The sequence below is a fragment of the Scyliorhinus torazame genome, chromosome 15 (assembly GCF_047496885.1).
Source record: "Scyliorhinus torazame isolate Kashiwa2021f chromosome 15, sScyTor2.1, whole genome shotgun sequence".
Classification (NCBI taxonomy): Eukaryota; Metazoa; Chordata; class Chondrichthyes; order Carcharhiniformes; family Scyliorhinidae; genus Scyliorhinus; species Scyliorhinus torazame.
Window position 1 is genome coordinate 152093499 of NC_092721.1, and position 13496 is coordinate 152106994.

Sequence of the window (13496 nt, forward strand, 5' to 3'; positions counted from 1 at the left end):
TTGGAAAGAGCACCCTACTTAAGCCCACATCTCCATCCTATCCCAGTAACCACAGCTGACGTTTTTGGGGCACTTACAGCAATTTATCATGGCCAATCCACCTAACCTGCACATTATTGGACTGTGGGAGGAAACCGGAGCACCCGGAGGAAACCCACGCAAACACGGGGAGAATGGGCAGACTGCACAGTCAGTGACCCAAGCCGTGAATCGGACCTGAGATCTTGGAGCTGTGAAGCAACTGTGCTAACCACTGTGCTAGCGCGCTGCCCTTCTAAATGGTTTGCTCCTTAGACTGTGACCGCTGGCTCTGGACTCCCTCTGCCATCGGGAACATCCTATCTGCATCTATTCTCTCTAATCCTGTTAGAATTTTACAGATTTCTATGTGATTTTCTCCCTCATTCTTCTAAACTCTAGCTTATATACTCCTAACTGACTCAGTCTCTCCTCATACGTCAGTCCTGCCATCCCAGGAATCAGTCCAATAAACCTTCGGTGCACTTCTTCTATAGCAAGAGCATTCTTCCTCAGATAAGGAGACCAAAACTGCACACACTATTCCAGGTGTGGTTTCACCAATGCCCTGTATAATTGCAGCAAGGAATCCTTTCTCATGTACTTGAATCCTCTTGCTATGAAGTCCAACATACCATTTGCCTTTTTTACCACCTGCTGCATCTACTTGCTTACTTTCAGTGACTGATGTATGAGGATACCCAGGTCTCGTTGCATATTCCCCTCTCTCAATCGATAGCTATTCAGGTAATAATCTGCCTTCCAGTTTTTGCTGCCTCACATTTATCCACATACTGCATCTGACATGCTCAACTTGTCCAAATCACATGAAAGCATCTCTGCATCCCTCTCACAGCTGAGGGTCCCACCCAGCTTCGTGCGATCTGCAAATTTAGAGACATTACAGTTAGTTCCCCCATCTAAATCATTAATATATATTGTGAATAGCTGGGGTCCCAGCACTGGTTCCTGTGAGTCCCAAGCTCAACCAATTTAGCCCATACCCAGTGTGTTTTGACTGTGGGTTGGGTTTGTTCTCGTTGTGTCGGCTTGTGGCTGACTTACCTTCAGGGGGCTGTCGAGCAGTCTGCTACCCCAACCCCTATAAAATGCAATCCATGGAGTTGGTAGCTGGGGAATGGTCCCAATATTTTATTCGAAGAAATTTCTACTCATCCAGTACTAAGATCCGAAGAGCAGTCTGTTAATTTAACAACAGTGGAGGGGTTAAGAGAGAGAGCTAGGTGTCATTAGCATACATGTGAAGATTAATGCTATACCTTCGAGTGATGTGAACGAGTGGCAGCATGTAGACGAAAAATAGGAGGGGGCTAAGGAGCGATCCTTGGGAGACACCGGAGGTAATGTTTCAGGAGCAAGAAGAGAAGTCGTTGTAAGTGAATATTTTTCTCAATTAGATAGATAAAAATGGAACCAGGTGAGAGCAGAAACACCCAGCTAGTCGACAGTAGAGAGAAGTTGGAGAGGAATGTTGTGTTAGACTGTGTCAGAGGCTGCTGACAGGTCCAAAAGGATGAGAACATAGCATTTACTTTTGTCACAGTACATAGAATGTCATTTGCGACTTAGATAAGATCTGTTTCAGTCCTGTGGCAGTGGCGACAACCTCTTTGGAGGGATTCACATATGGAGTTCTGGTAGAGATGGGTACGGATTTGGGAGGTGACTATGTATTCAAGAACTTTGGAGGGGAAAGAGGGTTGGAAATAGAACAATAGTTTGCAAGGCTTTGTGGTCAGATGCTTGTTATTTTGAGAAAGGGAGTGAAGATGACAGATTTAAGGAGAGAGGGAGATCTGAAAAGAGAAAACTGTTCAGAATATCTGCTAACATGGAGTCAGAAGGGAAAGTTGGGAATCGGCATTTTAGTGAGAATATGATCGAAGGACCAGGATGTGTGTCTCGTGACCAAGATAAGCTCAGAGAGGGCATGAGGGAAGATAGGAGAGAAGCTAAAGGAAGATGCGAGTCGAGGGCTAGGGCAGGAGGTAGTATTTCAGGAAGTTTGACCATGTAGGCTAGTGGAAGGGAGGAATGCGGCAAAGGTGCTTGATCGGATGTCTCAATCTTAGGTGGTAAAATCTTTCAATTTCCTAACAAAGAAGTAGCCTACCAGGAGAAGCATTGAGGAATCTGCTAAGTGACGGTAAGCTACGTTGTTTTCTCAAGCTAACTCTGGCGGTACCTTATTATTGCTTGTGCCTGATCTTTCTGGATTTAGGTAAGTGAAGTGTGTGCACAGGCAGTGGGAGGGAATAAATGTGTATTTCATATCAGCTAAAGAAAAATTAGTTGTGTTTTTCTCAGGATTTTAGTTTTAATCTCTTAAATTTGGTGGTTGGTTTCTACATTGATGAATAGCTGAATTATGAAGAAAAAGGTTTTCCACTGGTTTCATGTCAATATTTAGTAACTCAGTTTTATGGACATTTTTGCAGTTGTATTAGGTTGTACATTTTTAATAAATGAGCTGAGAATTGTTGCAGGAAGGATGGTAGAAGTGTGTAGAATCTACAGTATCCAAAGTGTCATGTGTCCAAAGTTTCACGAGTCCTGGGAAATTACTTTACCCAAAAAACATCTAACCTTCGTGCGAAGTCCTGTGGTAGTGTCACTGCTTATCATTGCAAAATGAAATGTGGGTAAGCCACAAGGAAATAGAAACAAAACTACAAACGGGGAATTAAATCTGCAAGGTACATTTAGTTCCATGTCACTCAATGCGCTGTTTTGCCAAAAGATGTAGTTGACAGTTGAGAATTCCGATTCATGGTTAAGTGGTTAAGTCACACGGTCCCTGGGTCAGACGCTGTGTGCAGTAAAAGTGTTTTTATCTTATCAAGCCATCTGCTGTCCTTGTCCATGAATTTCATTTGTCAGGGATGTGGTAGCACATTTTCTCCTAGTTTAACAAATGACCAATACATTGCTTCAGCTTCAAGCTGATTCTCATTTCGAACACCTGCATATAGCTAACATTGTGGCTGCCTTAAACACCACCTGAAACGGAAATGCAAAAAACACACAAGTATAGATTTCCATCTTGCATAGTAATGCTCTTTATTCTACTTCAATGTTATGCCACTTCACAATTAATAATGTGCTACTTTTGCTCTGCTTTTCGTTACTTTTTCTTTTAAGTTTCTGTTTGCAGCTTGAGCTGCTATAATGATTCCTGCTTCAAGACGCATATATGGATCAGAATTACATTTATGTATAAGTTGGCACTTTATTGGTGGGCTGGCTTAATACAAAGGTTTCTTAATTTTAAGAAAAATAATTTTGTGGGATGTGGGCATCGCTGGCAAGGCCAGTATTTGTTGCCCATCCCTAATTTCCCTTGAGAAGATGGTGGTGAGGAGAATTTTGGAAAATCTCTTAAGTGCTATCCATTCAAAAGTTCAAGATTCTTTAAAGACTTGCTATCCCTCAGTTCAATACACAAAAGTCCTGACCTGTCTCCAGCTTCTCACATGAATGACATCTTCCTGACATTTCATGTTGCCGCTTCTCTTTAATAGTTAAAATACCAACAGTACTCTTGTTTATTCTAGGCCAGCATGATGGACCTCTGCCTCGCCAACATGCAGGATTACTGCCAGAATCACTTATTTGGGCCTACATCGTCCAACTGAGCTCAGCATTGCGGACCATTCATACAGCAGGACTGGCCTGTCGTGCCATGGATCCAACCAAGATTCTTATAACTGGTAAAACCAGGTAAAATTCAGAAACAAAATACTTTAGTCCAGACAATTTTTTTGTTCAAATTTTTCAAAGATTTAGATTTGCTTAAATATTTGAGACATTGATGACATGCTTATATTTATTTATTGACCTGCAAATTATTTTTTTTGTATTCTGTTTGCTTTCATTTATGAAGCAGCACAGAAAAATGAATCCAGTCGTAATACAATATAGAATTCTTTCTGTAATTTATTTTTAGTTTGAAATGAATTTATGGCTCGATTTTATTAAATGAAACTCAAAATTATAATGGGACACATAAGAAGTCAAATTCTAAAAGCCTATTATTTGGTTTTGTGTTAATTTTAAGAAAGACATTTTTCAGGACAGAGTTGTTATAAAAACATTTAAATCCTAAGAAACTTGGTGTTCACTCATTTGCGCATTTTAAGATACCGTTAGACATCAGCATGTAACTCCGATCTTCCTTATCCTCCATGAAACTTTATTGATTTCATTCATTGATTTTTGTCTTTGTGTTGTACAAATTGATTTTTTTTTTTTTTCTTTTCTCTTCAGACTTTTGTGCAATTTTATCTTGAACTGTATGCCAAATTCTATCTTGAACTGTATGCCAAATTCTAACTCTCACATTGTCAGTGACTTAACTGAGTGTAATTAATTCCACAGTATCTTCATTATTTAACCATCATTATTTAAATCATCAAAATCTTGGTCGATGTAGTTTTGATATTCTTTTAATTTAGTACTTTACAGATACGTTTTAACAAGACAAAAGTGGAAAGGGTAACATTTAAGTTCAGGTTCAAATACAAGTCTGAAGCTGCAAAAAATTGTATTTGTTATGGAAATGTTTCTGAATTCACGTTTTTGACTTTGCAAGGTTACGTGTCAATTGTGTTGGAATTTTTGATGCCTTAACATTTGACAGTAGTCAAAATAATCCACTGGGAATGATGCCTCAGTATCAGGTGAGTACAATTTTAAAATTGGATTCGAACATTATTGAAAATGGGTACCCAGACCCAAACCGTCCCTGTCTCCCCACCCTACAAACTGGTCGGATACCCCCCCCCCCCCCCCCCCCCCAAATCCTCAGCACTTATCATCAACACTTCTCCCTGGCCTGTCAACTGTCAATTTTAAGGGGACCTGGTTTATGGCAGCTAGTGCCATAGAAAAGGGGCCTGTTTTTCTTCAGTTCAACAGATCTGGATTTCAACGCTGGGCCTCAAGGACTGCTGGGCTGCCTGTCTCGCCCAGCCTGAGTCGGAAGGTCGGGCGAGATAGGCACGGAAAAAAGTTTGCGTAATTTTTCTCAGAATGGCAATCCTCAGCTGATTGCCGGTTCGAGGAAGTTACGGTCTCGAAGATCGAACCTATCCATGTAACTGCTTCCTTTCCCTCTTAATCTTGAATTTCCAATCATTTTAGCCAAAAGTCTCGTCACTTTACTGAACCTCACTCAGTTCCCTCTTCTTGCTTTTCTGAAACAAATCTCTGATGATAGTTTTCTTGTTTTGAAATCCCTTTCCCCAGATAACTCCGAATCATCGAGCTACCATTTCTGGCTTTCATATTAGTTCACAAGTATTGAATGAAATCTGCAGCAGTGGTCTGTTATTCATTCTATCTGTCTTCTGTAATTGCATTCACATTTGTAACCTCGTTTTCTCCACTAAGATTCTTGAGTTTATGATTCCAACTCTATATGCATCTCTCCAGAAACTCATTGCAAAATCTGGTTTCAACGCTGAAATCTTCAAACTGAGACCTTCCTGTGGCATTGACAAGGTTGCACCTGCAATTTATCTTTTTGTTCTTGCTTTTTCTAAGGCATTTAATACTTTATTTCACCCTGTCCTCCACTGCTGCTCTTTTGTTGCTCGCTTCCATTCTTTCTCATTCCACACCAACCTCTACCACCTCCTGGGTACTTCAATTGCTTGACATAATTCCTAAATATAGTGTCATCTATTGATTTTCACCTGCAGGCGCATTAATTCCATTTGGCCTCCATAAGTTCCAAATGCGGCTGTTACTACACTAGGCCCCACTCATCCATTGTTTCCGCATTCGTCAACATACACCACCTTCCTGCACGGTTTCACTTCATCCTTCCTCTATAACTTACTTGACTTTAATTCATGCCTTTTGACCTTTCAACTTTGGCATCCTGAATATCTTAAGCTCACTCTAATGATGGGCCTTTTGGCCACTTTGGTCCTCCTCTCTAGAATTCTATGCTGGGACTGCTGTACCTTACTCACATTTTGCAAACCTGTCTTTTCACTCAAGCTCAGTGTTCCTGTTCCTCATGCTACTTCGCTGCAAAGTGCCTTGGGTTATTCCGTCTAAAAATTCTATATAAGTGTGCAGCAACAGAAGGTCCTTTGATTAGCTTTTTTTGATGTAAACACATCTTTTTTTTAAACTTTGTGCCCTTTTTGTGAGCTTTGTTAGTTAATAGTATCTAATTGTATCTACCATTGGAGATCTCAGAATTTTCTGGGTTTTCAAAGATAAAAACAGAGCTGTATGGTAATATGAATTGGTATGATCATTTAAATCATTGTGTTTTTGACCTTTATAAAACAAAGTAATAGCCATAGTTTGGAAACAACTGTCCTATGTTGTATATTCTGCACAAGTGCAAACTTTTAATTTGCCCAAACACCTGCAAAAAGCATTGGTCTACAAATTTGTTTGCATCTTATGCAACTGATGAAGCATATTCAAAGTGTGATGAATGTTGGCTCATTCGGACCACAGCCCGAGAGCTGGCAGGGCTTAAGTTCTGCTCTTTTCAGTCGTTTTCTGAAATATCAGTCTAGAATGCTGTATCAGTAAAACATAACTTTTAAAACCAGCTTACTGGAATCAGTAAATATTGGGGAAAAAATTTACTTTGGGGAAGAGAAACCTATATTTAATAAACTGACAAATTCAAATTTAGGATAATCTGGTTGCTTGAAACTTAAGAATAGTTACACAATAGTAGCAAACTAGATTTTAACATTGCATCATCAAGACCTTTTAATCAGCAGTATAAACAATTCATTCCATCGCAGATAATGACCATCATAAGAACTAGGAACAGGAGTAGGCCATCTGGCCCCTTGAGCCTGCTCCGCCATTTAATGAGATCATGGCTGATCTTTGTGGACTCAGCTCCACTCTCCGGCCCGTACACCATATCCCCGAATCCCTTTATTCTTTAGAAAGGCATCTATCTTTTTCTTAAAAACGTTTAAGGAAGGAGCCTCAACTGCTTCACTGGGCAAGGAATTCCAGAGATTCACAACCCTTTGGGTGAAGAAGTTCCTCCTACACTCCGTCCTAAATCTACCTCCCCTTATTTTGAGGCTATGCCCCCTAGTTCTGCTTTCCCCGACCAGTGGAAACAACCTGCCCGCATCTATCCTATCTATTCCCTTCATAATTTTATATGTCTCAATAAGATCCCCCCGCATCCTTCTAAACTCCAATGAGTACAGTCCCAGTCTACTCAACCTCTCGCCATAATCTAATCCCCTCAACTCTGGGATCAACCTAGTGAATCTCCTCTGCACTCCCTCCAGTGCCAATATGTCCTTTCTCAGGTAAGGAGACCAAAACTGAACACAATACTCCAGATGCGGCCTCACCAACACCCTATACAATTGCAGTAAAACCTCACTAGTCTTGAACTCCATCCCTCTAGCAATGAAAGACAAAACTCGATTAGCCTTCTTAATCACCTGTTGCACCTGCACACCAACTTTTTGCGACTCGTGCACCAGCACACCCAGGTCCCTCTGCACAGCAGCATGTTTTAACATCTTACCGTTTAAAAAATAATCCATTCTGCTGTTATTCCTCCCAAAATGGATAGCCTCACACTTGGCAACATTGAATTCCATCTGCCAGACCCTAGCCCATTCACCTAACCTATCCCTCACTCTACCATTGTCATCAAGCCAGGAGCCAACTCTGGTTCTATGAGGAATGTAGAACAGCATCCAGGAACAAGACTAGTAATACCTATAGATGAAATGTCAACCTAACGAGTTACAATAATTAACGCTGAATATTAAAGCAGCATGCTAGAGACGTACTAAATCAATCCCAAAGCCATTGTAACAAAGCTCCGTTCCTGCCAAATCCAGTCATAAATGGTGATGGACAAATGAACATTTGAGAAAGAGATTCCATTAACATTCCCTGCCCTCTTTGGTGGTAGAGCTCAGCACATCAGTGCTAAAGGTAAAGCTGAAACATTTGCAGTCATCTCCAGCCAGATGTGCTGAGTGGATGATTCATCTCGGCCTCCTCTAGAAGTTCCCAACATCACAGAAGGCTGTCTTGACCCAGTTCAATTCACTGCACATTTACAATAATAGTCTTTATTCATGTCACAATTAGGCTTACATTAACACTACAGTGAAGTTACTGTGAAATTCCCAGAGTTGCCATACTGCGGCGCCTGTTCGGGTACACTGAGGGAGAATTCAGAATGTCCAATTCACTTAACAAGCATGTCTTTCGGGACTTCAAAGGATTGAGCACACTGATTGATCAAAGGCTAAGGGCACTGACAGCATTTCCCAATTCCATAACATCAGCTGTCTAGACAGACGAGGGCAGCAGGTGCATGGGAACTGCCAACTGCTAGTTTCCCTTTAGTTCACACACCATTCTGATTTGGAACTATATTGCTGTTTCTTCATTGCTGGGTAAAAATTCTGGGACTCTACCTAAAATTGCAATGGGGAGTACACTGATCACAGAGGTTCATCATCTTCTCAAGATCAATTAGGCATGGGTATTAAGTGCTGACCTGGCCAGCATGCCCACTTCCCATAAATGAATAAAAAAATGTGATAAAAGTTTAATACACCTCGGAGGTAAATATTCACTTTTTGAAAATATGATTCAACATTTCGGATGGGGAAATTTGGATGGGGATATTTTAAAATTCATTTATGGGATGCAGACGTCACCAGCTAGGCCAGCATTGATTGCCCATCCCTAGTTGCCTGGCAGAAGGTGGTAGTGAACCGTTGCCTTTGAACCAATTGAATCCCTGAGGTTTACCTACACCCACAGTGCTGTTAGGGAGGAAATTACAGGATTCTGTCCCATCAACAGTGAAGGAACGGTGCTATATTTCCAAGTCAGGATACTGAGGTACTTGGAGGAGACCCTCCGGGTTGTGGTGTTCGCAGATGTTTGCTGCCCTCGTACTTCTACTTGGTAGTGGTCGTGGGTCTGGGGACCTTGGTGAGTTCTTGTAGTGCACCTTGTAGCTGATGCACACGGCTGCCACTGTCCGTCGGTGATGGACGGATTGAATGTTTGTGGAAGGGGTAGCAATCAAGAGGTGCTTTGTGCTGGATGGTGTCAAACTTCTTGAGTGTTGGAGTTGCACTCATCCAAGAAAATGGGGAGGGAATTCCATTACGCTCTTGACTTGTGCCTTGTAGATGGTGGCCGGGCTTTGGGGGGGTAAGGAGGTGAATTACTCACTGTAGGATTCCCAGTCTCCTACCTGCTCTTATAGCCACTCCAGTTCAGTTTCTGGTCATTGGTAACTTCCCCAGAATGTTGATAGTGGGGGTTTCAGAAATGGTAGTGCCATTGAATGTCAAGGGGCAATGGTTGGATCCTCTCTTGTAGGAGATGGTCATTGTCCGGCACTTGTGTGGTGCAAATCTAACTTGCCATTTGTCAGCCCAAGCCTGGATATTGTCCAGGTCTTGCTGCATTTGGACATTAACTGCTTTAGTATCTGAGGAGTCGCGAGTCATGCTGAACATTGTACAGTCATCTGTGAACGTCCCCAATTCTGACATGATGGAAGGAAGGTCATTGATAAAGCAGCTGAAGATGGTTGGGCTTAGGACACTACCCTGGGGAACTCTTGCAGTGATGTCCTGGAGCAGAGTTGATAGACCTCCAACCACCGCAAACTAGCTTCCTTTATGCCAAATATGACTCCAACCAGTGGAGAGTTTCCCTCATGATTCCCATTGACTCCAGTTTAGCTAGGGCTCCTTGATGCGATACTCAGGCAAATGCTGCCTTGATGTCAAGTGCAGTCACTCTCACCTCACCTCTGGTATTCCGTTCTTTTGTTCATGTTTGTCCCAAGGCTGTAATGAGGTCAGGAATTGAACAACCCAAACTAGGCGTCCACGAGCAGGTTGTTGCTGAGTAAATAATGTTGCTTGATAGCACTGTTGATGACCCTTTCCATCACTTTCCTGATGATCGAGAGTAGACTCGGGCAATAATTGGCCGGGTTGGATTTATCCTGTTTCTTATGAACAGGACACACCTGGGCAGTTTTTACACATTGCTGGGTAGATGCCAGTGTTGTAGCTGTCCTGAAACAGCGGCAAGGTCCAGATCACGAGACTTCAGGACTATTGCTGGAATATTGTCAAGGCCCATACAAATTGAAGTATCCAGTGCCTTCAGCGGTGTCTTTATATCATGTGGAGTGAATTGAATTGACTGAAGGCTGACACCTGTGATGCTGGGGACCTCCAGAGGAAGCCGAGATGGATCATTCATTCGGCACTTCTGGCTGAAGATTGTTCCGAGTGTTTCAGCCTTATCTTTTGCATAGATGTGCTGGACTTCTCCATCATTGAGGATGGGAATATTTGTGGAGCCCTCCTCCTCCAGTGAATTGTTTAATTGTCCACCACCATTCATGGCAGGACTGCAGAGTTTTGATCTGATTCGTTGGATGTGGAATTCTTAGCTCTGTCACACTTGTTGCTTATACTGTTTGACACCCAGTATTGTAGCTTCACCGGGTTGATGCCTCATTTTTAGGTATGTCTGGTGTTGCTCCTGGCGTGTCCTCCTGCACTTTTCATTGAACATGGTTGGTCCCCTGACTAGGTGCTAATGGTAAAGTGGGGGTGTATACCAGGCCATGAGGTTTTAGATTGTTGTTCAGTACAATTCTGTTGCTGCTGATGGCCCACAGTGCTTCATCGATGCCCAGTCTTGAGTTGTTAGATGTTTGAAGTTTGGCATGGGAGTAGTGCCTCACAACACGATGGAGAGTATCCTCAATGTGAAGCTGGGAGTTTGTCTCCGCAAGGACTGTGTGGTGGTCACATAACACCTATCGATACTGTCATGGATAGATGCATCCGCAGTGGGCAGGTTGGTGGGGGTGAGATCAAGTATGTTTTTCCCGGTTGCTGGTTCCCTCACCACAAATCAGTCTAGCAGCTATGTCCTTTAGGACCCGATCAGCTCAGTCTGTGGTGGTACTACTGAAATACTCTTGGTGATGGACATTGAAGTTCCCCCACCCAGCGTACATTCTGCACCCTTGCCACCCTCAGTGCTTCCTCCAATTGGTGTTCAGCATGGAGGAGTACTGATTCATCAGCTATGGAGGGGGAAGGTACGTGGTAATCAGCATGAGGTTTCCTTGCCCATGTTTGACCTGGTGCCATGAGACTTTATGGGGTCCAGAATCGATGCTGAGGACTCTCAGGCCAACTTCCTCCTGATGGTATACCACTTTGCCGTCACCTCTGCTGGGTCTGTCCTGCCAGGATAGGACGTAACAAGCGTGGTGTTTGTGGTGTCTGGGTCAACATATGTATGGTTCAATGAGTATGACTGTCAGGCTGTTGCTCAACCATTCAGCTCTCACTATTTTGGCTCAAGCCCCCAGATGCTAGTAAGGAGAACTTTGCTGGTCTGGGTTTCCCATTGTTGTTTCCTGTGCCTAGGTTGATACTGGATGGTCTGTCTGGTTTAATTCCTTTGTGTTTTCTTTGTGGTTGTTAAATACAACTGAGTGGCTTGCTAGGCCATTTCAGAGAGCATTTAAGAGTCAACCATATCGTTGTGGGTCTGGAGTCACTGACCACCCTGGTGAGTTCCTCCTATACAGGGTTGGTCACATGGCTCAGCCTCTTGAGTGCAGGATACTCCTCTTGACCTCCACTGCATCGAACAGCATATCGCAGGAAACATCACTGAATCCGGATGCTGGAGCTCATTAGGATCACTGGGTCATCTTGTCATTCCATGGTGGGTTTGTGACAAAGAAGTAGATGACAGGGCACCTTTTAAATATGGCGCTCAGATATCTTGGCAGGGTGTCCATCATCCAACTTGCCCCGCCGTGCAATATGTTGGGAAACTCCAACCATTTAATTAATGAGCCCAGCACCACGCGATTCAGTGTAATTTTCTCCTGGCTCAATGGTGGGAAACACTCCCGGTTCCTGTCCCCACCATGGGACTTAGGCCCGGAATGAAAGATCCCAATCAACATTATGACGTTGCGAGGATGTCGTAAAATATGAATGAGAGCATTGAGAAAAAATTGATCTTGATGTCACAAGTGATCCTGAGATGAGCTTCCGACCTCCTATTCATACCATCGCCAAGACTGTCATTTGGTACGTGTGTAACATCACTCAACTTCACCCTGGTCTCCGCTCATCTGCTGGACTTTGTCATCTCCAGACTTGACTATCTCAAGGCTCTCCTGGCTAGCCTCCTACAACTGCCCTCCATAAACCTGAGGTCATCCAAAATCTGTTGCTCGTTTCTTAACTCACAGTTAACTCCCATTCCCCTCGGTTTTCTGATGCCATGTTCCTCAATCAGACACGGAGTGCCTTCCCTCCGTTTGCTTTGCAGGCTTCTGGCATCCCGCGTGGTGACTGTCTTGCTCGCAGGTGATATTCAAACCAGCAGCAGCAGCAAGATGGGGTCCATATGCGGGCATTAATTGGTGGGGTGGTGGAAAGGCTGTTCACGAGGTTTTCTGCTCCAGGACATAATCAGGGAAGGGAAGGTGTCCACACTAAATTCCCCCCGCGATTATTGAGTTTAAATTCCACCATCTGCTGAACCCGGGTTCCCAGAGGATTACCCTGGATCTCTGGGTTGCTAATCCAGTGACAATGCCATTGCCTCCCCTAATTGGAATCTTGTACTTTTACGTTGACCTTTTATTGAGTTTACTTGAACTCAAAATCAATTCAAATAGGTAACAATACCCGCTGTGCCATCGGGAATGTTGTTGCATGAAATAATTATATAATGGTTTCAGCCGTTGAACAGTTGAAAGGTACAAGCATGTAGTGATGAGCCACTCGATTACCCAACTTCATTTCCAAAATTCTACTACATTCTGAGACTTGGTTGAAGCACAATAAGTGTAAGGCTTGGTGTTATGTTTCATATGTGGTGGCATCTGAATGATGCACACCAATATTAATGCACAAATGGGCCAGTAACATGCAGCAAGGAAGAGATATCCTGGAATTGCAAATCAGCAACAATTGCCAATTTGCACTGCTCAATTAGTAATGGCATCTTACTGTATCCTTATTTTCATGAAGTTACTGCATTTGCAAATTGACCATTAAACTTGCACCATTAAACTTGCACAGAAGCTTAAGTCTTGTATTGAAACATGCAATGTGATGATTGTTAATGATTGCTAATCACGCTGTCTTGCCCAAAGTAAACAGTTACAATTATGAACTCTGTCCTTCAGGTTATGAATTGTTTCAAGCTATTTTCAAGATGTCAAATGGTTTTTTAAAAAAAATCTACTTTCCCCTTTGTCGTCTTTTCTCTCTCTGTCTCCCCTGCATACTCCCCATCCAATCTTTCATTCCACCTTTTATATCTCTGCATGATTTGGCTTTGAATTCACCACCATTATTCACCACATTTGTTCCTTTGTTCACCTACGTCCCATTTGCCCTGTT

General features: G+C 42.8%; 1 protein-coding gene across 2 annotated transcripts in view; it reads left to right on the plus strand.

The window, feature by feature from the left end:
* pan3 (poly(A) specific ribonuclease subunit PAN3) overlaps window positions 1-13496 on the plus strand; it is a 269750-nt gene that overhangs the window by 222713 nt on the left and 33541 nt on the right. For both annotated transcript variants that reach the window (XM_072476944.1, XM_072476943.1), the window contains exons 12-13: window positions 3594-3759; window positions 4631-4718. In XM_072476944.1, coding sequence (XP_072333045.1) covers window positions 3594-3759; window positions 4631-4718 — 254 coding nt within the window. The remainder of the gene's footprint in view (window positions 1-3593; window positions 3760-4630; window positions 4719-13496) is intronic.